Consider the following 27,533-nt stretch of genomic DNA (forward strand, 5'->3'; position numbering starts at 1 on the left):
TGTGACAGTGAATTCATGAGCCCAAAGTTCAGTTTTAGGTGTGACATTAGGTCGGTCTGCCAAAACCATTCTCCTGAAGCGTTAGGCAGCTTCCAGTGTGGGTAGGATGAGTGTACAGGCAATAAAAGAGGTAAAGGCCAAGACATTTAAGGCATTTAGTTTTTCCAGAATCCTCTAACGGCGGCAGAGTGTTATGGCGGTCAGCACTGTTGCCTCACAGCAAGAAGATTGTGGGTTCCGGGCCAATGCCTTTCTGTGTGGAGACTGTATGTTCTTCCTGTGTCTGCATGAGTTCTCCCCAGGTAATCTAGTTTCCTCCCACATGTTCATTCTTTCATAAAAGTGGTTATTTGTTACATAACATTTCAACACATGGAAAAATAACCACTCACAGGTGCCATTCAGTTTTACTTTCAGAGGATTAAACTCAGCCAGAGAAAGAATCTAAGTGATGGCGATTCTTGGTGGCAAAAAACTTCCAAAAGAAATGCACATTCATAACAAAAAGGAGTTCTTAAGAGAGCACAGGAAGCATCAACAGACAATGAAACAAATATGGGTGGAATAACACAAGCAGGAACCAGAACACGATCACCCAATACTGAAACAAGAAACCGACAGTGACAGAGATGGTGGGGAAAATGGTTGAAAAAAATAATGGCACAGCAAATTCAACAGAATAACCAGGCTCAGGACCAAACAAAAGCCTTTGCTGAGATTTCAACTGTACTATCAGTTCTGCCAGAATAACCAGTGTGGGTGTTTTGTCACTTCTTTCCACAGATGACTGTTAACAGAATAGATCTCGAGTGTTTCTCAAATGTTCAAGTCAGACGAATAAAACTGCTTCTGCTGGGGGAAGGCTTGAAGCTGAAATGGTTAAAAGAAACTGCTGGTAGCAAATAAATCAAGTCACACACAGAGAGAGTTCTACATCAACCATAAATGCTGATGAGGAGCAATTAAGTGAGTAATCAAATGAGTGCAGATGAAAATATTACAACACACACAGCCAGAGGGCAGGCGGCATGGCAAAAAGTGCAAAATAAGTATGCAGAAAACCTATTAAGCATTTCTTAATAACGTAAGATTAGTCAGTTCAAGTGAAGAGGTTAAAGATGTAATGATGAGGATTTTGATAATCATGCACCAGATATTATACGGAGGAAGTCTATCACACAAGCGTTTAGAAACTGCACTGATATATTCTGCAGCTCAAACCTTTGTTAGTCAAGAGAGATTTGCAACAAGATGACCGAAAATCCGCTCAGACCTGCCACATGGGGGCGGTGGCGTGCATGTAAAAACCACAAAACCGCCTACAGTCCGTCAACACTTAAATAAGGTGAAAACGTCCTCGCTCTTAATTGAATTACCAGCAAGCACCTTCACACTATGGAACAAATAGCCAAATATAAGTGGAAGTGACGGCAGTAAAGTAATAATAATCAAAAACCTGAACACAATGTGTTTCTTTCTTCTCTTCTCTGTAATCACCAAGGTCTCATTCATTTGAATCTCCCCTGCTGCTTCCATATTAAATCCTTGACTATTTTGCAAAGTTCAAGAGGTCTTAAGCGTTTTAGGACTGTCACTATTTAGATATTGAAAGAGAACTGAGTGCTTTTCCCCAACACAATGTTTCAGTACTCATTGCTTCAGGCTCGTGGTGCTGCAAAAAATGATGAATGGTTTTCATTTTATGGCTCACCCCGACTTTTTTTTTTTCTTTTAATCGAGACAAACAATGCTGCCTCTTGAGAAGCTGTGAAGCTATTATAAATATGTTCGTGTATGAGTTACACACGTAAAAAACGAACCAGGCGTTTCTTATTCCCACTGCTCACACACAGACGCACACAAACCACACGCCCTTTATGACAGCAGTCCGCGACTCTGGCAGTTCATTTGGCAAAAGCGCAGGAGCGCACCGCGCTCACCTCTCCTGGTGCGCACCAGCCCTCGATTAACGCGCGACGCTCACTGAGACACATCTACAGTAACCGAGAAGGAGTAAAAAATAAATAAAAGAAAGGACATTAATCTAGTTTTTTTGTTTTTACGTTTTTATTTTCTTTTGAAAATTGGGAAAAAGACAACTTATACCTCATTCAGTCAGTGTGATGGACAGTGGATGCAGAGTAGTGTTATCTGACACTTTAAAGGTTCGAATTCCTTTGAATTTTTTCCTAATATTATACGGCATCAACTTACGCTGCGAAAATTAAATCAGAATCATGGCTGACTACGTGAGAAATGAGACATCCATCAACCCAGAGTGCGTTTTAGCGCAGGTCGACGCGCTGAAGAACGGAGCGGGTAACGGGAGCTTGGAGGCAACAAACATCGCCTGCGGCAACGCGTCCACACTCCTCATACCTCAGCGTGCGAGGCAGAGAGGTGAGCGCGCACACACATAGCTCATCTTTTAATGAAATGTGCCACCATAATGTCTCTTTATTTAATTTTAACGCGCTATTATCTGCACTGAAGCATTGCATACGTCCGCAGACTGTATGCAATGTCCAACTTAAGTTTAATTTGTAGTATTGACTTCATTGGGATGTGATGGGACTGATGAGCTCTGATTTCAGAGAAACTAAAACGGATTGTTTTTGTTTTTCAAGTCCTTAAAACTACAACAGATACAATCTGTGCTTTTAACAACTTAAGGTAAAAGCATTCTGTGCTTAACATTTTACCTGGAGGTGACAAACTTTCTGTCAGTATACTTTTATATAAATGACAGATACCTGTACCCCTTTTATAAGACTTAAAACTGTAGTGCATTGTAGGCGATGATGATTGATTTGCCTCTCCCTCAATCATTCCCATAATTACACACGATCTTTTACACCTCCCAGTGGTAAGTAATTTCAAACTGAGGCTGAATTAGAACACTTCAAATTACAAGCCCACTGAGGGCACATCTAACAAGTACAGATCAATGTAAGGTGGCTTGTGTCTCCCGAGCCTGGCAGCAGATGTGTTTCATATATTATATGCAGCAAACTAAGATATTTTCTTTCCCCCACAACATGTCAATCACTCCTTCAAATCAGGCCGTTCTTTCTCTCTGGTTAATATTCTCACTGTATCTCATAACTGCACTTCATACTGATCTCAGATGATCATATAAATAGATCAAATTAAAGTGTCGGACCCAGTGCAGCTGCTGTCACCGTCATTTCTCACTCCATCACTCCCAAATTGATTGCTTCTCCACCTCTGTCAATCATTCTTCTCATCTCCTCTTTCTGCCCTTCTGTGTTTATCAGGCAGATTGAGTTGCATCACTGTCAGACTTTGAAAGAGTTACGTATGTTTTATGCAGATTGGTGACCTCAAGGAGCGTGCCGTGGACCACATGTAGTCTGCAGGGATTTAGTAAATTTATCCTTCCTCAATGGATGACATTTATTTTGATCAGTGAGATATCTCCAGTCCAGGCTCCGCCTGTTTGCCAAAGAGTGTTTTTTTGTATAAATCATTTGATATGTGTATAAGAGGAGAGGGTACACTAAAAGCCAAGCTATGATACTGCATGATTTACAGTAAGTTGTGAATGAAAGTTGCCATAAAAATGGAAAACACAAAGGGAAAGTGCTGTAAGTATTAAATTTGAGAATTTAATGCACATTTTCTGAAGACAGAAATATGACACAAAATTGTTGGAATAACCTGGTAACAAAAAAAGGGTTGCTCTGCAAAATGTCTATGTACATCCGCTGCTTTGTGAGCATTTCACCATGGATACTGGCATTCACCCCTGAGCGAGGCACAAAGTGGGAGCGAGTGCTTGTCAAAGTAAGGCCAAACCTCTGCAAGCTCCAGGTGGAAACATGTTGCTCGACTGCAGACACCTTTCAAAATGGTTTCACACTCAACACAGTGCAGGTGTTGTTTCAGGTTTGAAAAAGAAAAAGAACAAAACAAAAAGCGAGAAAAAAAAGGTAAAAAAAAAAAAAAAAGACACCTACGTATTCTCTAAGGGCTTCAAGGCACATGGATTTACATCATCGCTGTAGACTTCAGTTACTGTGGCTTCACAGGAAGCTTGTCACACGTTGCTTGGTTTTCATTAATAGAATCAATAAAAATCCTTATACTTTATCTAGGATACTGGAAATCTGGCGCATAATTTGTCACTCGAGCAGCAGGAGGCAATTTCTGGAGGGGATGATGAAAAATAATGAAAGAGGGGTCTGTTGTCAGTGCCAGGAGCAAACCACCATTTCAAATCTGTTTTCAGAAAGCAGTTTATGCAAAACAAAAGGTGTCTAGTAAACAAAAAACCCCAAAGTAAAATGTACAAAAATGTAACCATTTTCCCTTTCATTTCTTCTTTTTCTCCCACCACTTCTCTCAGCGCTCCATCTACTGTCGCTCACACCCTCGCTTCTCACTCTGCCTGTGAGAGCTGAGGTGTTTAATACATGCCTGCGCTGTGCGACAAGCAGCAAACCTAATGTTCTGCATGCTGACCGCTGTGATGGGAGACTCTGTGGATTGCATGCTGTAGTCTGTCAGTCAGCAGTAAATGGGTTTGCTCGTTGCCGCGATCAACTGTTCGGTTGGGGGGTGGGGGTGGGTTGGGGGGGTGTTGACTTAGTGACAAGGCTTAGGTGGCATTTACCCTGCTGGATTAGCCACTAGCTGTGACATTTACCAATACCTAGGTCTAACAGGAGACGAGCCAGCTTTCCTCTCACAGGCGCAGCGACACGAGGGTATACTGGGATTTAAAACGATGGGTGTTGCATATGTTTAAGAGACTGGTGAAATGCAGGGTTAGTAAATTATCTATAATATCCTGTGTAGCTACTGGTTGCAAGAAACATACGAAACCTTTAATATTCATTAATGAAATACAAACTCTTATACTTTTGTTCATAATTGAACATATTAAATAACAGGCTTACTTTACTTGTCAGTTGAATTGTTACAGATGATTTGTTAGCATCTGCTCTGCAGTGTTTAAACAGCACTTTAATGGCTGGTAAGTTGTTATTAATGACATGTTAGATATGCTGTCGCACATTATTTGCAAATTTGTTCTGCATTAAAAAAAAGCGTAACAATCAATGGTGTCCAATACGACCCACATCTTGCATCTCTGTGTGATCTGCCCAAATTCAGAGACGTATCTCTCTATTACATAGTGAAACAACATGTGCTGGCAATGGAGCCGAACAAGAAATAAATGACACATGATCTAAAGCACCATATCTGGCCTCTTTCGGATAATTGCAAGTAGAAAACCCCCAGCAGTTAAAACAAAGTGATTTTTCCTGCAGTCTGTAAACAGAGAGCAGACTGTGTGTCAACGTCAGTGGCCAGACGTGGATGTGCTACAGGCTTCCCTTCTGTCATTTGGCTCTTTAAACTGAAAAGACTTTTGGTTTAGCTGGGTACAAACAAAGCCTTGCCAAATGGTCAGTGTTGGTTTCAGTAATAACTTCCTATCTATAGAGTAATTTCCTGCAACATTAACCATTACATGATATTTCTCTGCCTCACTGGCAGCTCTGGCCTCTGTGTTATGTTTGTGTCTGTCCGTATGTGTCTGATTTGATTTTTTTGTCCCCTATCTGGCCCATTCTGCTGTATAACAAGAAAACCAGATGCAAATTTTCAGGCCAGATTTTCAGGCCAGAATTCAAATATGCTGATAATTACAAACATTCAGACTAATATGTAACTTCCTGAGGTCTAAGTTGTCATTTCTCATTTTATAAAATTGTTTTCTCAAATCTCCCAAGGGAAAAAAGAAAACAATCATTCTAAGAAAAAAAAATTCCACCCCCAATCACCCTATATTTTGCCTTTCTCTACAATATAGCGTAATGGCATGGTAATGTTAGCTTGGCTCAAAGCTCAGTATACAGTGGTGAAGTGATGACATTTTATAGTGTGAAGAAGTATTTGCCCCTTCCTGATTTCTTTCTCTTTTTTGTTTGCATATTTTTCACACTTAGATTTAGATGGTCAAACAATGGCAGTTTTTAATGCATGATTTCATGTATTACGGGAAAAAGCTGTTCATACTTACCTGGCGGGTATGAAGTAAACTAGAAATTCCTGCCTTATTTTTAAGGGTATAGCAGATGTCTTGGTCATGATTGCTAACTTAATGTTATGGAGCAGCTAGTGTATCTAAACTAAAAAAAAAAAAGCGACCAATAAAAAGCAGCATATTATTCCATGATCACGAGAAACTCAAGAACAGCTAAGAAAAAAAACTGTTGACATCTATCTGTGTGGAAAGGATTACAGGGCCATTTCTAAGGCTTTGAAACTCCAGTCAAACACAGTGAGAGACATTGTCCACAAATGGAGAAAACATGGAACAGTAGTGAACCTTCCCAGGAGTTTTCTAACAAACTACTCCAAAACTATATTGATGACTCATCCAGGAGATCACAAAAGAACCCAGAACAACAGGAAAGCTTGCCATGATTGATGTAACCAGGAATTTTACTCTCTACCAGAAAATCTCGTGTGACTGAATTAAAACAATTCGGGGGAAATAAAATGAGCAAAAATTCCTCCACATTGTCGTGAAAGACTCAGTGCCAGTTATTGCACTTTCTCCCAAGAGTGGCACAAGTTATCAAGTTTAGAAGGCAATTACTTTTTCACACAGGGCCAAACAGTTCTGGGTAAATCATCATTTAAACAATGCACTTTTAAATTCTTGTCTAAAGTCAAAATTTGATTGACAAATAAGTGATCAGTGCAATAAAGTAATGAATGAGGAAGCACTGTGTATCCGAAAAGACAGTGGACACATAACTGTAGATGTAAATTGCAACATTAAAGCTTTAGTGCTTTAATCTTTCTTAAGCACCAATTCTTTAGAAATTACTAATTTGTAGTAATTACTAATTCTAGTATAAAATTACATTAAGATGTTAGTTTCATTTTGGATCTGTTTTCTGAAAGAAACAGCGATGAGAAAGAAGGCAAAAGTAACCAGAAGGAAAAGAATGAATAAAATGTGCTTTGGGGGTTACCCTGCTCCCTCTCAACTACAATACAGTAGGTTAAAAAATTGTTTTTCAAAAGTCTGTGCAAAAACAGTTTCACCTTATCTTATCAACTACTATTTTGTTTCTTACCCTTATTTAAGATATTTTACCAACATCAATAACCCTATAGAGTAGATGTGTTAAATCAAGATGTGGGCCCATTTTCACAAGCGAAGATTTCACTGTATGAAAAATGCACAGACCGTACAGCCTGTTGTTGAAGTAAGCACTAGTCATCAAATTCTGAATCATCGTTCCACCCCCCCCCCCCCCCCCTTTTTTTTTATTACAGTCATAAATCACATCTGGCCAAGTATAATATACCTATAGCACCTCTACAGGGAAGGTTTACTGACTTGAGGAGTTCATTATGTGATTTTTCTTTTGTTTTACAAAAGCTCAACAATGCTTATATTTTTTTGTCATTTACTTTCCCTTACATAGTAATCATTGCCAAATAAATAAATGGCAAATAAGTAGCTTTGGTTCAGCATAACATAGCACCACTGAAGGAACGATGGGCTGGGAGGTCAGTTCCCTGATCATTAATGATGATGGTCACAGAATTGATCATCATCAGTTGATGTGAGATCAGGAACTGACCTCCCAGCCCATCGTTCCTTCAGTGGTGCTAGTTTCAGTCATTGTGCAAATGCACTGTTTATAAAATTGAGGAAACCTGCAGTCAGCTGAGACTGAAGAAGTCACTTGGATGAGTGACGAAACGTTTCTCCCACTGAAAACGCTACGACCAGATGAACAGAGTCAACCCTTTGGGCTATATATGAGTCTGTTTTGCAATATGTTCACAACCTTAAAAATAAGTTATTATCAGAAGTTCAAGTAACAATAATATTAATTTTAGCATTTAAACAGACTCATTGAGTACCGCATTTTCATTTTGCGGCACTAATCAGCCCAGCGACGCTGTGAAACAGAAGACTGCAGTATTAGGGTGCTCCCTTTGCAGACATGTTTTGGCCCGTGTGAGAGAAAGGTAAAATATTAAGAATGCCTCCATTCTACACTGATGAGCCAAGTAGCAGCTATTGCGAAGACTGTCCTGAAGGAACTGGTAAATGTGCTCAGGGAGTTATCAGCGAGCACACAGGAAAGCTAATTGGCTTTGATTAGGCAGAAGCCAGTGTAACATATTTCATTAAGCAAGAGAGGGTGAAAGAGAGATAGACAGTAATGAAGAAGAGTGTTGCTTCCTCTTTCTTGCCAATCATGTGTCTCCGTATTTCCATTCTGCTTTTGCGCCCTCAATGCAAATGTAACAATTTCAGTGGCTGCAGTTTGCATGTCTGTTATTAGCACACCAACCATATTAGAGCTTAATGCTTTTTATTTGCATAGGAGGAGTTTGTGAGACAGATGGTGGAGGCACATGTCATTAGATGTGTGTGTGTGTGCGTGTGTGTGTGTGTGTGTGTGTGTGTGTGTGTGTGAAAGGGAGAGACAGAGAGAGAGAGACCATATGACTCACTGGCATACTGTCTTTTTGCTGACCAAGCTAAGTGATACAAGAACATTTGAGTGAATGGGTGGTTTCAAGAGCACCAAATCAATTTGGTAAGACATGATTCTATTTTTATCCATGAACTATAAATATGCTCATATGCATTAGGAGCACCGAAGCAATTCCAATAATGTACCTCTTTAACTTCATGTCCGCTCTTGGGTATCCATGTTCAGATTTTGCAGCACAACCTGAACATTACGTCGCCTTCTGTTAAGCAGGCAGATAAGTGGAGCTCGGATTATCCCAGCCAGCTGTGCACAATACACATGTTTACATCCCAGGTGGATTACTAAAAGTCAATAAGAGTTAGGTTTGGGATTACTTCAAATAAATGTGGTTCTGGGTGTTTTTTTTATGTTGCGTTGTTAATCCTACTTTTTATATTGGAAGTCACTGATGTGATCCTTAAGGAATGTCCTTAAAGCAACGGAAATGTTAATCAATGCTGGCATTAGCTCCTGATTCTTAAATAAAACACTCAGTGCTCAAAACACAAGCACTAGGCTACCTTTTTTTTCTCATGCACTTTGGCAAATTAGGTGGGAGCCACATTGTCGTGTGTCTGGATGCTGATTTTTTAATTTTTTACATTTTTTTAAACAGTAAAAGCTTTCTACTTTAACTGAGAGCAGAGGGGGAAAGAATCAATGGAGTATTAAAGCAGCAAAAGACTTCTGAAACTGAAACATTTAAAAGTCAAGTAGATTTAAATTAAAAACACAATGACCATAGCCTCACTAAAAAAGGGCACTGCAATGAGTGAAAAAAAGAATAATTAAAAACAAATTAAAACACAAAAAAAGAAGAAGACAGAAAGGGATATCAATAAATTTGGTGATTTCAAGGACACAGACACTCTTGATATATATTTGCAGACTTTAGTTAATCTAATTTACCGGTGCCTTTGAGGAACTGCGGTGGTATATTTTCAGGGGATTAAAGGCTTGAGTGTGTTTGACTGCACATGCCTCCACAACTGTGTCAGTGAAGTCCGGGCTTATGTGTGCGATGTGATTTGTGTCCTCAAGATTCAGCACACATGGGTACCTCCAATCCCCAGGATACAGACACAGTAGCTAACCTGTTTAAAAGAGTGTTGTGTCTAAGAAGGGAGGCGAGGTGAAGATAAGAGAGAATGCTGTTAACATGGACTTTACAGGATATGATCCAGTGAAGCTGCCAATGGCTGAGGGCACAGAGAGGCTTTAGGTAATCTTTTACATTTAACAGTATTTTTATGCAAGATTGAGACTGTAACTTTAGGATAGGAAAATAAAAAAACCTTCTAAATTTGTTAGAGGAACTTGGTTGAAATGGCACTGAAGGAATGAAAAGCAAATGATATTAACTGTTTCACACATAAATTGAATATTTTTCAGAGGTTGTTGCTGAGCTCCTGCAGCCTGGAGACTGCTATTCAATTTACAAAAATCATTTGAAAGGATGCGCTCGATAGTTTTAGTGTCGTTGTAATCCTGTAAGTATTATTTCATACTGACTTTTACCTGCTAACTTGAAAAAAAAATGTAACTATCTGCCTGTCAGGGTTTATCATTTAAAAGGATGACATCATTTTAAGGTGTATGAACTTGCCTCGTATCATGGGTTTTATAACATGGGTTTTAGTGCTATCCAGATGTTCTCCAGATAAAGAGGGGAAGAGATTTGTTGGCTATTTGGGATGCAGCTGTTACAGGAAGTAATGAATCAGTGAACGTATTTTAAAAATCCACTTTGGGAATGTTTAAACCTGCCTATAGTAGGTGAGAGACCTGGAAAAACCTAGCGTGTGTTATCTGTTATGACTCTTTGTAGTTTTTTGTATTTGCATTATTTATTTTGTAGGGACCTGTCATTTCGTGGGATCTAAATCCCTCTTTTGGGAATACAAATCAAGTCCCATTCAAATAAACACAATCGAGATTTAAAACATGGTTTAAGTTCCTTGTTAGGATTCCAGCCTCCCCTACCACCACGCCTTGAACCCACTGCGCCACTCCTCTTCTGCAGTGGCACCGCTAACCACACCCCGCCACAATATCATCATCAAAATCGTGGATTAAAAAAAAAGAGGTTCCAATATAAAAGTTGTGTTACACCTCTGACTCCACAGATATTTGCCCCATACAGCCGTCAGGACAACCGGCAGCTGTAATCAAATTACAATAACATCTTCAGAGCTTATGATTTCACTTTCTCTTTTCTAAGCTCTTCCCTTTTTCTCTGTCTCTCTAAAAGCCAAGGTTAACACAGTCAGCTCCTCTCGACTTAAAAAGGGTCATTTATCTTGCCAGTGGTATCAGGAGAGAGTCCACTACCTTATGGGAGGATCCAGCTCACAGGATTTTTCATGAGGCAGCATGAAGTGAATTTTTACAGCAAAGTTTAAATATTTAAACTAATAAGAAGGTGCATCCAACTCTAGTCCTTTTTCCTAGCATAACTTTCTATAATTTTTATGCAGTTGCACCATTCTGACTTTTTCTCAGAATTCAGAAAAAGAAAAAAAAAAAGACGTACCCACTTTTTTTTCCCCCAGTGGCCCTAATCCTCTTCTGTATTATCATCACCATCACTCTGTAGATACACAATTGTCTTCTATTGATTAAAACTTAAGGTTAAATCCATGTAACTTTTTGTTTCATTGCAATAATTTTTACGGTTATGCCAAAAGTGGGCCAAAAGAAACTAGGGAAGACAAGCTAAACAAAACCTAACCTTTGATTAGGTCAGAGTCCACAGTCCACAAAACAAAATGAGCAAAATTCACAAACTCTAGGAACAACAGGAAGCACACAAATGAGGCCAATCAGGCACACTGACAAAGGTAGAACAGGAGCTATACGCTGAGGGCAAATTGGGAAAATGTGAACAAGAGGGGAACAGAAAACAGAAGAACATAACCAAGGCAATAAACAGACACAAAGTAAATCTCAAAACAAAATACAAGAGATGCTGACGAATAGTGTCTCTTATATTTTGTGATCAATGATATGATCAATATTTTACGATTTTTAAGAGACCACTACTGGATGTAAAAACAAGGTCCCCTCTGTTGTTGCTGATGCTCTTGGACCACAACAATTTTTGGCCAACACAGTGTTTATAGACAGGAAACAGAGCAGTGCCACTCTGCAAATTTTCAGCTGGGGATAAATTGAACTGTCAGGACACTTTTCACACCATAACAGTTTGGACACAGTCACCGACACTGTAATGTCCTTCATTGTGGCCATGGCATATTGTCACTTAATAGCATCTAACATTTTACAAACAAACCAGCGCAGTTTAAAGGTAATAAAAACTGTGCAAAGCATTACAATATAATAATAATATTTTAACAGTAACAACTCCCAATTGTACTGCTGTTGGCTGCACAATCAGACGTTCCACCTTTAAGAGACAAATCCTAGCAGATAAGACCCTGCTCACTCATTGACTTTTACAACTTAATAAACACAGCGAGAATTAGACAGCTTTATGAAGCTAAAAAGTGAAGAGTACACCACTGAATGAAAACAGACTAACACTTTAGCACGCTAATATTCCCTGTGTTCTTCTTCTTTTTGTTACCAGATGAAGACCACACACTTCGGATCCTGCTCTATTCGCTGATCTTCTTCCTGAGTGTATTCGGAAACCTGCTGATCATTGTTGTTCTAACGGTCAACAAGCGCATGCGCACCGTGACCAACACCTTCTTGCTGTCTCTTGCCGTCAGTGACCTGATGATGGCCATCTTCTGCATGCCCTTCAACCTCATCCCCAGCATCCTTAAGGACTTTATCTTTGGAGCTGCCATGTGCAAGATAGTCACCTACCTCATGGGTGAGAGAAAGGGGGTGTAGTGATTTCAGATATTTGGAAGCTACCTTTTTACATTTTAGGAACATTTTAGTTTCTTAAATTTTCTTAGCTAAGCTTATTGGAGAGATACAATTTATTTCATTTTAATCTATCTGTACCATAAATTTTAGGTTTCCCTATGGTAAAGACATATATAGACATACATTGTAAATATAGCTGTGTTTTACAGAACGATAATGTACGTACAAATGTCCTTGGTACAATGTTGGTGATAATCTTTTTAGCTGATACAGAAGAACTGCTATGAAGTGCTGTATAAATCTGATTCAGTTGAATTTTAAGCAGCACAGTCGCACATCGGTGGTTTGCAATAAGATGAGAGGTCAGACACCTTCTGATGGAGGTTAAAAGTATCTCTACCAATGGGAATTTCTTCAGGGAGCCTGTATGGGCTTTTCTGTGAACAGTGTTAAAGTTCAAGCTTGTGGTGAGGATAGCAAATCATCAAAAGCCATTTTAATGCCATGAAACTAAAGAATGTGAAGCAACTTTCAGTAACTTTGCTCCAAATTTCTGCAAATATCTGCAAATTTAGAGTTCACTCCAGACTAATGGGAGTCACTTTCCATCTCATATTTACAAGAACAACATTTAAAATCAGTATTAATGATATATGAATTATATAAATGAATACACAATATATATATTAATAATGTATGAAATCTAAATCAGCGACAGTAGGTTACAGATAATTACAAAGCTAAAGATGCTGTCATTTGTTAGCAAGCAGTGTGTAAATATTACATTTTAGTTCAATTCAAATCTATGTTTATGGCACCAAATCACAATACAGTCACCTCAAGGCATTTAATAATGTAAGGTAAAGACCTTATAATAATGAAAAATGAAAAGGAAAACCCCCAAGAATGATGACAGTGGGAAGGAAAAACTCCCTTTTAACAGGAAGAATACTGGAGCAGAACCAGGCTCAAGGAGGGGCGGCTAAAGGATGAGGATGAATAAAAGAACATCATTTTCTCCAATTATGGCATTTACTATAGGCAACATTCATGCTTGCCTGGACACTTTTCTTAATTCTTTCCTCATCAGACATTTGTCTGCAGATTATAAAGAGATACATTTTTCAGTTCACTACGGAATTACTTTTCTGGCTTTTGGTAAATTAGTTGGGCTCTGAGGGGAGTTGTTAATGGTGATCGAGTTATCTGTAAAGGATATTGGGTCAGTCATCATTTACAGTTAAGGGCCCACAGATTTGGAATACTTTGCAACCAGAAATAGAAAAAACAAAAACAAACAAATTAACTGTATTTAAAAAGTTTAACGCAAAGGCAAAAATAATGGCTTAAACAAAAGAAAATCTATAATCATGTATCATGTAATCATTGATTATGTATCATTTTTCAAAAGCAAAAATCTTTTTGTCTGATGCAAGCTGATTTGGCATCATTTGCTATTTTAAATCTAAGCAATTACATTTCGAGTTTGACTGCAAAGCTAAGTCAATTTTACCTGGAAAACAATTAACTTGGCTTATTAGAAAATGGTGGCACGGTGGTTAGCACTGTTGCCGCACAGCAAGAAGGTCCTGAGTTCAATTCCAACATCAGGCCGGGGTCTTTCTGTGTGGAGTTTGCATGTTCTCCCCGTGTTTGCATGGGTTCCCTCCGGGTACTCCGGCTTCCTCCCACCGTCCAAAGACATGCAGCTTGAGGGGATAGGTTAATTGGAAAATCCAAATTGCCATTGTGTGAATGGTGTGAATGTGCGAGTGAATGTGAGTGCGAATGGTTGTCTGTCCCTGTGTGTTGGCCCTGCGACAGACTGGCGACCTGTCCAGGGTGTACCCCGCTTCTCGCCCTATGACAGCTGGGATAGGCTCCAGCGCCCCCCGCGACCCTGAAAAGGATAAGCGGAAGCGAATGGATGGATGGATATTAGAAAATGAAACAATCATCAGTGGCAGCTGGTGGTTTCATACTAAATGAAGACACCATTCAGATGCACTGACTATAGTGTTCCTGTTGCTTTCTAATCCTGTACTTCACTTAACCTTAATAAAATCTGTGAAAACAATGGGGAGCAATAGCAGACAGAGGGTTAGGATCTCTCACCTTTTGACCTTCAGCTTATACAAGTGGCACGTATTCTCACTTGTTTGTAACAAGGATGACGTGCCCCTAACCCGCTCAGTCTGAAGCCTTTTTTTGACATTCCCACCTATGCACCATCCCTCACTTCATAAACAGCTCAACAGCTGTGAGGCTAGAGCTTTCTACAGACAAGAGACACTTGAGAGCTTCTTTAAAAATTCAAAAAACAAGTCTTCATAAACCCAGACTGAAAAAAAAAAAAAAACCTGGAGCACAAACGCGCAATTTTACATCTTTAAAGATAAAATGTGATGATGAAATATCAAGATTAGACTGGGGCTACTGACCCTGAATTCTCAACTGTGTCTCCACCAAATTGGTTGCTACATAGAGTAAATGAAGCACAATTTAATGAGTGAATGTGCCGCCCTTGGCAACCATTGAAAAATTGCGTTTGCACAAATAGCAGAAACATATTTGTCCACGGAGTGGAAAGAGTTGAGCATAATGTTTAAGTATATATTTTCTACAGAATGGCCTCTTAAAATAATTTGAAGGGGGAATGAGATGGAGGTAAGCTTTAGTCTTTAATTCAGTGTGTAATATGGTTGCTTATTTCATTTAAGTAGTTAATTAATGTACTGTAACCCAGATACCTGGAAAAGGAGAGGACATAACATTTTTATGTTAACAACATAAGAAATTCCAATGCAATTATTGATATTCAAATATGTCAAAAAAAATAAAGCAAACAAGAACAGGAGGGCTTTTGTGCCCAGAATTATTTGAGAACTGAAGAGAAAAGAAGGCTCATGTAAAGCTTATGAAGGCAGCCATCATTAAGGTGCACTGAAGAAAAGGACCCTAAGGGGAGACTATTGGTGGATTGTCTCCTGCTTCCTTGGGGGATGCTCTAAAGCTTCCTTCGTATATAACCATAGTGCACCTAAGGGTCTCTTGCTCCCTCTCTCTGACACACACACACACACACACACACACACACACACACACACACACACACACACACACACACACACACACACACACACACACACACTCAGTCTGTATTGTGTATTCTTGCTGAAGACCTGGATAAGAGAGGTGAAGAGTAATTTCCCGTCTTGCCCTGTCACTACAGGGATGGCAGATCAAATCTGTGGCTCAGGCCAGCATGATTTCCTCCACCACATGATTCAGATAACTGTCTCCACCTCACACTATATTCATTTGCAAACACGTCTCCACCGACTGCAGCTTTTTGTTATGATTGCAGATAATAGCCTACTTGCTTTGTGTTATTTTTTTATTATGGGTCCAAACTCTTTTTTGGCACTGAGCAGTAATAAAGGTTTATACAGTACAATAAAAGATGTCATTAGATACAAGATAGCAAGAACACAGTATTTTACCTGCTTACTTTTTTGTTTGTTTTCCAACAGGCATATCCGTGAGCATCTCCACTTTTAGCCTGGTTGCCATAGCAATTGAGCGCTATAGCGCCATCTGTAACCCCCTGAAGTCACGGGTATGGCAGACCCGTTCGCACGCCTATCGGGTGATTGCTGCCACGTGGGTGCTGGCCTTGATCATTATGATCCCCTATCCGATCATCAGTCACCTGGAGTCGTTTCCGCGCCGTGACAACACTACAGCACACCGGTGTCGCCACAAGTGGCCTGTCGCAACTGCGGAGCAGACCTGGTGCGTGTCTTGGTTCACTTTGGTAACATAAATCATGAGTGCTATGTTCAAAATAATACTCTTCACCCATCACCAGGGTCAAGGGTGTAATTTCCAGGGGCATTAGGGGCTTATGACCCCCCCCCCCCCCCCCCCCCAATAGTCAGACCCAACCAATATAACCCCCTCAATAAAATTATGAATAATCTTGCATAAATAGGCTGTTGATTTTCTTTACTCGTTTCAGGTATCACCAGCAAAATAGTTGCATGTTTACTCATCTGGGAATTTACCCAGATTTATTTATTTATTTAGACAGAGATCATGACACCCCCCCCCCCCCCCCCCCCCAATGTTCAGCACAAAGTTACGCCGATGACCAGGGTTATTATAGTTTGCGTTGCAACTTGCCTGGTTAGGCATTGATTGATGTGTTACAACACTGTGAGTCTGTATTTATTAAAATACCTGTACTAATTTTTGCAAATCTTAACACAGAGGCATGTACACTATGCAATACAAAATAGCTAAAATATAATTAAAAAGACTAAAACTAGCACTGGCACTATTAAAAACTAAGCTACAACTAAACATTTTCAAACTAAATGAAGTTACAATGAATTAAAAATAGATTATTAGATACATTACACAAAATAAACAGTTCTCGGAATAATTTGTTTTCTTATTCTAAAATTATGAGAAAAAAAATTGGCAGAAATTTCCTTTAATGGCCCGTAATCTGTAACATGCAATGCCAGTGCAAAGTGAATGAGATCTGAGATAAAGTGCTCTGAACTTCCAGGTAAGCAAATGAGAGAATAAGATCTGATTGACATATGACCTGATCGTAAATACATTAGAGGGGTTACCTTGGCAACAGGAACCTGGAAGCAACCACCTTTAAGCTTCAAAGTGAAACATGACGAATGAATCGCTTCCACTGTGGATGCAGCTTACCCCTTACCCTCAACCCTTATCAACTTGGTAAACTCAGTAAAGAAAGTTTTTCACACAAATCTTCAGTTCTATGAAAAACTTAGCACACACCTTGAAAAACGAGTTTTAATATCAAAAACTTCGTTTCTGCACTTATATTACTTTCGGATAACTCTGTAATGTGACGTAAAAAGCTTCTCTCCCCCCCAGACAGGCTGTTATAGATTTGCTGGTGAGCTTGGGATCACGGTCATGTTGCATGACCCAATTTCAACCAAGCTTTAGCTGTCAGACAGATGGCCTCACATTTGATTCTAGAATACTTTAGTATACAGAGCAGTTCATGGTCAATTCAATGACCGCAAGATACCCAGTTCCCGTGGCTGTGCAGCATGACACTGAGATGTTTGTGCTGATATGTTGCATTTGGTTTTTGCCAAATGTAGCAAAAATCTTCACGTTAGTCTTGTCTGTGCAAAGGGCATTGCTCCGGAAGTCCATGCCACAATATTCTTGATTGTTCTACAGCACGGGTCCCCAACTCCAGGCCTCGAGGGCCGGTGTCCTGCAGTATTTAGATGTGTCCTTGAGCCAACACAGCTCATTCAAATGGCTAAATTACCTCCTCAACATGTCTTGCAGTTCTCCAGAGGTCTGGTAATGAATTAATCATTTGATTCAGGTGTATAGACCCAGGGTGAGATCCAAAACCTGCAGGACACCGGCCCTCGAGGCCTGGAGTTGGGGCCCCTGTTCTACAGTCTAACCTTAGGGGTGGTGGTTTGCTGGGAAGTCCATTGTGGCATTGTGTTAGCACACGTCTGAATGCTCCAGAACAGCAAACTGGCAAATGTTCTGTTTTGTCAGTTTGCAACATTTTTTTTCTGCTGGCGACTTATTTATTTTTCCTCATAACAATAAAGCCTTTGTATCCATGTGTATATATGTGTGTATATGAGCTATGTATCAAGTGCCCATAGTATCCACACATTCTCTTGCCAAGTTTGATTCCAGCTGGAGATACAAATCCCCTTTGGGATTGTGACAGGAGGGACATAAAACTCTGCCAAATCAATTATGTGAAGCAACACCTTGTAATAAGTGAATTACATACCACACCAAGTACACCTGCAGCACCAAGACCCATCATTGCAGTGTTTTATGAAAAGTTCTGATTTACTGATTAATACAAGATTTTATTTGCTATGGCTAGGGTAATTGTAGAAGTTGATGTCTTCTTTTACTACTGTGACATTTGTTTTAAGTTGTATTTATAACAAATTCTAATTCTTACCTAATGAGCTAGTGCGGGAGAAAAATAAGAAGAGACTACAAAGAGATCAAAATCAGTGTCTCTTGTGTAGACCATTTTATTTGTTATACTTTTCATTTCTTTAACATTATGGTGAGGTAATATATTTATTGTATGCATATTTGATAAAAAATATAAGTAAAACAACAACAAAACATATCTGAAAAGTCATTAATGCTCTGAAATTTAGAGAAGGATGTCTCCTGGATTAACGAACATAGACACCATGAGTGGATATGGTACGCAGTCACACAGTGGAAGTTGTTTTAACTCAGGATGGTCTAATATACCATGAAATTTCAGTCATGCTACATAGCCTTAATTTAGTCAGGCATTAAATTAACTCCATGCAACAATATTTTTGGCAACTATAAGACTGAAGATTAAAAGTTCCTATTTCTTCATAGGAAATATGTTTGAACATTTTACTCGTATTATAAACACACATTTCCAGCTATATTTTTACTTCATCATCAAGCCCGCTGTCGGACCATCCTTCCTTCTTTACTTTCACAACACTTGCAATCACAAAGTGATTTTTAATGTAATAAACTTTAGATGAACTGTGTGTGTTTATGAGTGGTGTGTGTGTCTCTGTGTCCTTTCAGTAAGCCACTCTGTGTTGAAATATCTCATTCACTTCCATGTTTGGACCTGGAGCCTGTTTTAACTATGTCTGTTCAATGTTTATGTGGAACCATTAGGACAGGTGAAGACAACAGAGCGTGCTTCAGTGTGTTTTTGTTATGAATTATGATAAAACAGGCTTTGGATGTAATTTCAGGCGACCATGTGATTATCTTTGTGTGCTCATTATTTTTGTTTTTGTATTTGTGTCTGATTTGTCATGTTTGTATTTCATTTTCTCTTCTGGGTATAAATTCTGCTCCCACTGTCTCTGATGTATTATCATAACATTTGACCCACAGAGCGAAGCAGCTGCAGCAGCAGAGCTGGTATTGTTTTCACCTTGTGAATCTTTCACTGAGCGCTAGATCCCATTTCATTTGATTTTCAATTTATGTAGCAAATGGCCTCAAAACATCCAGTCCACATAAAAAGATTATACATTTTAAAGCGTATCTATGTCTTTTCTGTGTGTCTCAATGAAAACTATAATCCTGTCTCACTGTGTGTGTCTACAATGGTGAACGTATTTGTATAAACCTCTGGAATATTAATGTGCAGTCGTCCCTCGGTGGTATGTGTTTCTTCATGAAATGGCTGATTAGATGAGTACCTTGGGAATTGTTAAAAATGGAAAGGTCATTGGTCTAATCTCCACTTGAGACATTATCTCATCAGTCTCCCTGCAAGACTTTTATTATTATTATTATTATTTTATTTAGACACACAATACTGTGTGTCTCAAGCCTGATTTCTTTATATTTTGCTGGGGAAATGAGAAATAGCTGCAGTGATTGATTGAAACATGACCAAACATACATGGGAATACAGCACATAAGGAAAAAACAGAGTTTGCACAATTCTAATGAGCTTAGAAACAAACATTTTACTTTCTTTTCATTTCTATAAGTAGTCTTCAGTCTCCAGGCTTTGTGAGGGACATTCCAAAACTGCGCAAGTTTTCAACTAATATCTTTGGCAATCACCTTGTTGGTGCCAAACTTCTAATTTATGCCTGTCAAACTGTGCTAACGTTGGCATTTTTCATACATTCAACCAAATAAATGGGAACAAATTATATGCTTTTGCAACACGGCTGCTTGTAACAAAGGCCTAAAGATATAATTTAAAATGGGGTTTTTTTTGCTCATGGTCTGTTATGTGTAGCCACAACATTCGTTCATTCTTTGAGTTACATTCCTTTTCATAGGTAGGTATTTGCTGGCTTAACAAAAAGAAAGAACAGAAGAAAGAAAGAGATTCATTAAGTACCAAAGACAAACTCTGAAAGACCTTCAGAAAGCCTGGAGAACTAATCCTCAAGAGACCACTTAAAAAAATCCTTGGAAAGAAGGATTTTTTTCCATCAGTGTTCAGATTTTGCCAACAGGAAAACATCCCTGTTTTGTTAAATTCACTCACTGTAACATTTGCAGGTGTGTAATTGAGAGCCGCCTTCAACCTGAGTGTGGCGCGACCCATTAGCAGACACCGCTCATGTAATAATGCTGTATATGTACAACTGCTATGAATTTTGTTCCAGAACTACTGTCTTTACTTGTTTCCATTTTTATCCAAGTTGTGTTTTTATTTCTGGTCCAGGCAACAAGCTTGTTGGATGTTAAAATGCTCAAATGCAATGCTTTGCTGTGACCCAACAAACCAACAGGCAAACATACAAAGCACGTGATGAATGCGTTACTCATAAGATATATACAGACTGCAACTCAGTACACGGAGTTCACGTGTTATTGGTTTTTTTTGTCCACTGTGGTTGGATTTTTAAACTTCTCGTCTCTCTTTTAGGTACATTCTGCTGTTGCTTGTACTGTTCGCCATTCCAGGCGTGATGATGATCGTGGCCTACGGTTTGATCTCGAGAGAACTTTATCGAGGCATCCAGTTTGAAATGGGCCATAAAAAAGATTCTTCAGGTGAGGCCATTTACACTACAGTACTTATAGAAAACATAAAAGAAAACATAAAGAAAATAGTAAGTTTGAATTAATGTTCCAGAAAGCCATGTGGTTCCAAGAAAACAACAATAAAAAACAGAGAAAACTACAACATTTAAATCGGAATCAGAAACAGAGAAGGTTTATTAATCTCAGTTGTCATAACAGCATGCACACGACATACGGCATAGCTATCATATAAAATGAGGCAAATGTGTATAAATGTAAATACATAAATATAAAAAGGACACGCATATTAACACTTATGTTTTGGAGAAAAAGAGCAGTAATTCAATACATGGACAGGTGAATCAATGTGCCATAACAATAATTTTACTTGTATTCATACTTTTTACACTTTTAAACTGAATCGCAAAAATATTCATCGAAATGATTTGTTAAAGGAAGTAAAAAACGTCTTCATATTAAATGTTTATATAGAACTTTTGTTGGTCCTGTATTTCAGTTCATCTGTGTGTGTAGCTCCAGTATACAGAGAGTATACTTAGTATTTTCACTAAACAGTTAAAAGCACAAAATAGTCGAATAGACGATGGACTCCGAAAACAAACACAAAGTAGATGTTTTTTTTTAGTACATTGACATTTTATGAGTAATTCAATTGAGTTTTTTATATGATATAAATTCAATTCAATTCAATTTTATTTATATAGCGCCAAATCACAACAAAAGTTGCCTCAAGGCGCTTCATAGATACAGAGAAAAACCCAACAATCATATGACCCCCTATGAGCAAGCACTTTGGCAACAGTGGGAAGGAAAAACTCCCTTTTAACAGGAAGAAACCTCCGGCAGAACCAGGCTCAGGGAGGGGCGGCCATCTGCTGCGACCGGTTGGGGTGAGAGAAGGAAGACAGGATAAAAGACATGCTGTGGAAGAGAGACAGAGGTTAATAACAGATATGATTCAGTGCAGAGAGGTCTATTAACACATAGTGAGTGAGAAAGGTGACTGGAAAGGAAAAACTCAATGCATCATGGGAATCCCCCGGCAGCCTAAGTCTATTGCAGCATAACTAAGGGAGGATTCAGGATCACCTGGTCCAGCCCTAACTATATGCTTTAGCAAAAAGGAAAGTTTTAAGCCTAATCTTCAAAGTAGAGATAGTGTCTGTCTCCCGAATCCAAACTGGAAGCTGGTTCCACAGAAGAGGGGCCTGAAAACTGAAGGCTCTGCCTCCCATTCTACTTTTAAATACTCTAGGAACAACAAGTAGGCCTGCAGAGCGAGAGCGAAGTGCTCTAATAGGGTGATATGGTACTACAAGGTCATTAAGATAAGATGGGGCCTGATTATTTAAGACCTTGTATGTGAGGAGCAGGATTTTGAATTCAATTCTGGATTTAACAGGAAGCCAATGAAGGGAAGCCAAAACAGGAGAAATATGCTCTCTCTTTCTAGTCCCTGTCAGGACTCTTGCTGCAGCATTTTGGATTAGTTGAAGGCTTGATGAGTCAGATCAGTCAGTGCTCTCTAATTGACTTTACTCTTGTTTTGATTTCACTGTTGAATGAAACTCTCTGTTACTGAATGCCACAATTCTTATCAGCTCATACCAAACAAGTTCGAACCTTACATTTTTTTTCTACAGGATTTGTGTGAATTATGAGGATTTTTACAAGAATTTCATTAGTGCTACAATTGATATAGTGTGCGCAGGCTAAATGAAACATAACCTTTTATCGGAATACAAACTCGTGTCTGGGGTGATAGCAGCACCGACTGTCCTTGCTGATGCTCCATTAGAGGATGGATTGGCTGGCAGCTGCAGGCATGGACATTACCATCTGTTTGCTCTCAGAGAGAAAGAGATTGTACAAATATAAAAAGAGTTTTTGGAGGAAAACAATATGGATTAAAAACAAACAGGGGAGGAGAAGAGATTGAAAAATTGCATCTTACCTCACAGACTGCAAAACTGCCTCTATGAAATGTGTTTAATAATCCAGCAGGTGCTTTACAATACCAGATCTTGTTTGTATGTGGTACCTTGAGGCTTTTAATTCTGAATCCTCTTTTATTATTTCTTTATAGAGGAAAAGCAAGGTTTTCAAATTGCTTTATTGAATTGTAATACCCCCATAGGCTAGTAAGAATTACTTGCTAATATTCCATCTATGAAGGCAAGAAGTTGCTCTTTAAATGACTCCAAAATAACCTTACACAGGAGTCAGTCAGCTGGCTGCAGGATAAAAGATGATTTCCCAGAATAAACTATTCTTAATGCGATGGCAGAATCACTCTGATATCAAGACCCTTTATGTTTAACAACGCTGACTTGTAGAAAATGTATTCCTTCACAATTAAATTGATTTTCAAATTTTAGTTTTAATGCAGTCGGTGATTGGAATCATTTGGACACACAAAGCCATGGGTTTGTATTCAGAAAAAAACTGTTTGGTTGAGGTTATTAAATGATTTTTAAAAAAATGTAAACAAGCACTTTTTATTTCAGGTATTTGCAAACTCGTTCTTCTCTAAATGGAAACAACATTTTTCCCTAAAATTAATCAAGTGCTGTAAATGTCTGAAAGTTTAATAATGCCGAAGGCATCACAAGTGGATACAGCACTCCATTATAGGATGTTTGTGACTTTATTGCTTTTTTCATTATGTTGATGTAATTTCCTTCCAACGACGTGGCAATTTAGTTTCATAGGATAAAACATTATAAGGTGCAGAGGTGTCGTTAAATGATTTAAAGCATGCCAGAAGAAGGCCCCGACATGAAGTACAGACAGATGGATTCTTAAAGTAATACACAGTTTTATGTCTATATTTTCATTGCTACTGAGTGTGCAATCATTTGGAATAATACCTATATCCAGTATTTTTATTGTTTTAATTATGTTCTGTATTTTTGTTTTGTTCCAGTGGTTTGGCATCAGTTCACTTAAACCTTCAAGTAGTGTCTGTCCTTTATGTCTTTGTGTTTTGAATTTTAATTTGCCTCTGATATAATCCAGACCCATCCCCAAAGGGCACAAAAGGCATAAAGTATCACAAAGCAGGAGCACCGCTCAAACATTAGAGGATGAGGTTTTAAAGAACTTGGCTGAGAATTTGTTTTTATTGCATTTAATTAACACCAAAATACTCTCTCTTTCACCCTGTTTGTCATTTCAGACGTAAATGGCCTGACCTCTACTGTGTCTGCTGGCAGCGATGATGGAGACGGTTGCTATGTGACTGCAGTCCAGCGGCCGCACACGATGGAGATGTCTGCAATGGCTGCATCAGGCAGGGCGATCAAGGCAGAGAGGCCACGCAGCAACACATCAGAAGCCAAGCTAGAGGCCAAAAAACGAGTCATTCGCATGTTGGTGGTGATTGTTGTCCTGTTCTTTGTCTGTTGGATGCCACTGTACTGTGTCAACACCTGGCGGGCTTTTGATGAAAGCTCTGCCACACAGACGCTCTCAGGGGCCCCCATCGCTTTTATCCATTTGTTGTGCTACACCTCCGCCTGCGTCAACCCGATTATTTACTGCTTCATGAACACACGCTTCCGCAAAGCTCTGCTCGCCACGTTCTCATGTTGCATCGCGCCTTGCCATCGGCGTCGTCATCGTGGGCTTCGGGACAATGAGGAGGACGCTATGGCAACAGGTGCGTCCATGTCCAAGTTTAGTTACACTACTGTCAGCACTATGGGAACCTGTTGAGGGAAATGGATTCACAACAATTCAAAAAAGACAGCTACAGAGGCAACACGAGACCCAACATCCCCCCAGCTTTTTGTTTTTAACACGTGCTCATAGGGACATTCATGTGAAGTGAAAAAATATGCCATGTGATGTAGCAGCATAGAAGCTTCATTTATGACTGTGAATAAAATTATATATCGATTATCTTAAGAAACCCAGTCTTAAGTGTGAATACCTCCATGGTTGGCTACATGATATGTGAGACAGTCTTTATAACTAAATAGTAATTATGTAGCTATAACAACAAACCCATGATTTGCTATGTAACTTTAAAACTGTGTTTGATGTTTTGCAGTCAGTTGCTGGTTGTCTGTGTTAATGCTGATAATACATTTGCCTTGTGGACAAAGTGCCTGCTTCTAAACTGAATGGCCTTCATTGTCATTGTAAATATATACAAGGAAACTGAGATGTTACTCTGTGGTGCAACGTAAAAAAACCCCCTAAAATACAGGATTATAACTAAGACGTACAATAAAATCTAGGATAAATAAAGGTCTAAAAACCTGTATAAAATATACAAATCTGTATGTACATTAATAAATGAAGTGCGGGTGCAGAGGAGCCAGATGGGTGGCACACTTTTATTATTTTTTCTCATTTGATTTTTATTGCATGAGAGAAGAAACTGAGCTAAAAGCCTGCGTGAGTGAAGTCCTTGATGATGTTGGCAACTCTGCTCAGGTAGCATGAATGGGCAATGTCCTCCAGACGGGAGAGGGGGCACCCAGTGATTTTCTCTGGAGTACTTTCATATCTGCAGCCTGCATACCACGCCGACATGCAGTATGTTACCAGCCTCTCATTTGTTGCCCAGTAGGCCACCATCAGCATCCTGTCCTTACATTTTACGGTCCTCAGATATGAAGACCTCCAGAAACTTGAATGTTTGTGCCCTTTCCACATGAAGAGAGTTTTATAGTTTGCTGACTAGAATGTCTCTAATTATGATATCAAATGCAGAGCTATAGTCACATAGCTCCCTCGGTGTTCTGGGTGGTTTATTGCTGTGTGGATTGCTATGGCAATTGCCTCTTCTGAGGATCTCTTAGCTTTGTAAGCATGTGGATCAGGTGTGGGAGAGGGGCGGCTTTTAATGTGATGCTTGGCAAGCTTCTTGAAGCATTTCATAATCACAGCCATACAGTAAGTGCAATGGATCTATAATCATTCAAGTCCACAGAGACTGGCTTTTTGGGAAAAGGAATTATAGTGCCTGACTTGACTTTTTCTAATACCCCAGTGAGCTGGTTAGCACATGCTTGGAGTACTCTCCTTAGCACATGTCTGACCTTAGCAAATATCCCACATCCTGTTCCTGCAGTGAGTCTGTTGTGGCCTCAAACTGGATGAAGAAACCATTTAGCTCCTCCACAGTGATTCACATTGATTCACATTCACGGTGATTTTATGCTGTAACCCTTGCCAAACCCTCCAGGAGCCGTTATGTATCAGGTGGTCCTCAGTCCTGCTCTTGAAGGCCCTTTTCATCATCTTTATTCCACTCTTTTAGATTGGCTCTTGCTCTGCTGTAACAGGCTTTGTCACATGTTCTGAAGAAAGTGTTGTGGTTTTTGAAGAGTGTTTGGACATTGCTTGTCATCCACAGTTTGTGATATAAAAAAGCATTCCTCCAGCTTGGTTGAATAAATCCCAGGTTGTGTGATCAAAGCAGTCCTGTAGCTGTGATTGAGCCTCTTCGGGCTGTGATCGTCTTCATTCCTGACTTTGACTACTTCTAGCAGCAAATGTTGCAAATGTCACATGCTGATAGAAGTTGGGGAGTACTGTTTTAAGACACCAGTGGTTAAAGTTGCCCACATGCGGGTGACTGAATGGATGCGCTGCTGTTTGATAATGATGGCATTAGCACCAGGTGGGATGAAGACAACAAAGACTATCACCACTGAAAACTAAATATTATATTTACCAAATATTATTTTTCCTCTGACTATTGAAGTTAGAAGTGTAGTTTAAAAGTTCTGGAATGCTCTTAAGCTGCAAATATTCACCAGATGTTATAAATTGCTACATGGCAGCTGATAAATGTGTGGGTTGTTATGTGATATTCATGTCATGACATAAAAAAAAAATCAAACGAATAAAAAAATTATGTAAGCCCAAGCACATAAAAGATGTTTCTTTTAGAGATGGTGTCAGTGGCTATTGAAGGGACTGGACTTTTTGGAACGTCTGCAATGGCTTAATTTTTTAGCCCTGGAGTTTGCTGCTTGATGTAAATATGGTTTATCAATATCATTGCAACTAATGCTTAAAATGACATTGTAGCTATAGCACCAGATATTGCTCCTATTGCTGAACTGCATTTGTAAACCAGTCTGTTAAGTGCAAGGTACAGGCACTTCCCAGAACCCTCATTATCTATCTATCTATCTATCTATCTATCTATCTATCTATCTATCTATCTATCTATCTATCTATCTATCTATCTATCTATCTATCTATCTATCTATCTATCTATCTATCTATCTATCTATCTATCTATCTATCTATCTATCTATCTATCTATCTATCTATCTATCTATCTATCTATCTATCTATCTATCTATACAGGGAGAGCGAGAGAGAGAGCAACAGCACACTTCCTTTTATGTATGTCCTACAGTGGGAGAGCTACTTTAGGGCACATAATTTTATCAGCTGAAATCTCAGCATGTATAATGGAAAATATAGCAAATGACAATATTGTTGACACACCCAGACTAGCCTAGTAAATCTTACTGAGACAACTCTGATCTCACATGGACAAACTGACAAACTGAACATTACAGAGATCCTCCATGTGTCACTGTGCAC

At 39.1% G+C, this 27,533-nt stretch overlaps 1 protein-coding gene across 1 annotated transcript; it reads left to right on the forward strand.

The window, feature by feature from the left end:
* The first annotated feature begins 1,923 nt into the window (after positions 1–1,923).
* cckbrb (cholecystokinin B receptor b) lies at positions 1,924–26,830 on the forward strand. The gene is made up of 5 exons (XM_080902589.1): positions 1,924–2,400; positions 12,133–12,384; positions 15,917–16,178; positions 20,839–20,966; positions 24,136–26,830. The coding sequence occupies exons 1-5, from the start codon at positions 2,238–2,240 to the stop codon at positions 24,672–24,674; spliced, it is 1,344 nt and encodes a 447-aa protein (XP_080758715.1). The 5' UTR covers positions 1,924–2,237; the 3' UTR covers positions 24,675–26,830.
* The last annotated feature ends 703 nt before the right edge of the window (positions 26,831–27,533 follow it).

This window comes from Rhamphochromis sp. 'chilingali', assembly GCF_963969265.1.
Source record: "Rhamphochromis sp. 'chilingali' genome assembly, chromosome: 14".
NCBI classification, from domain to species: Eukaryota; Metazoa; Chordata; class Actinopteri; order Cichliformes; family Cichlidae; genus Rhamphochromis; species Rhamphochromis sp. 'chilingali'.

Bases quoted from the DNA above. Each gene is read 5' to 3' on its own strand.
- cckbrb (XM_080902589.1), top strand. From the start codon at position 2,238: ATGGCTGACTACGTGAGAAATGAGACATCCATCAACCCAGAGTGCGTT. The intron at 12,385-15,916 runs GTGAGAGAAAGG...GTTTTCCAACAG, and splicing joins GATAGTCACCTACCTCATGG to GCATATCCGTGAGCATCTCC. The intron at 16,179-20,838 runs GTGCGTGTCTTG...TCTCTCTTTTAG, and splicing joins GCAACTGCGGAGCAGACCTG to GTACATTCTGCTGTTGCTTG.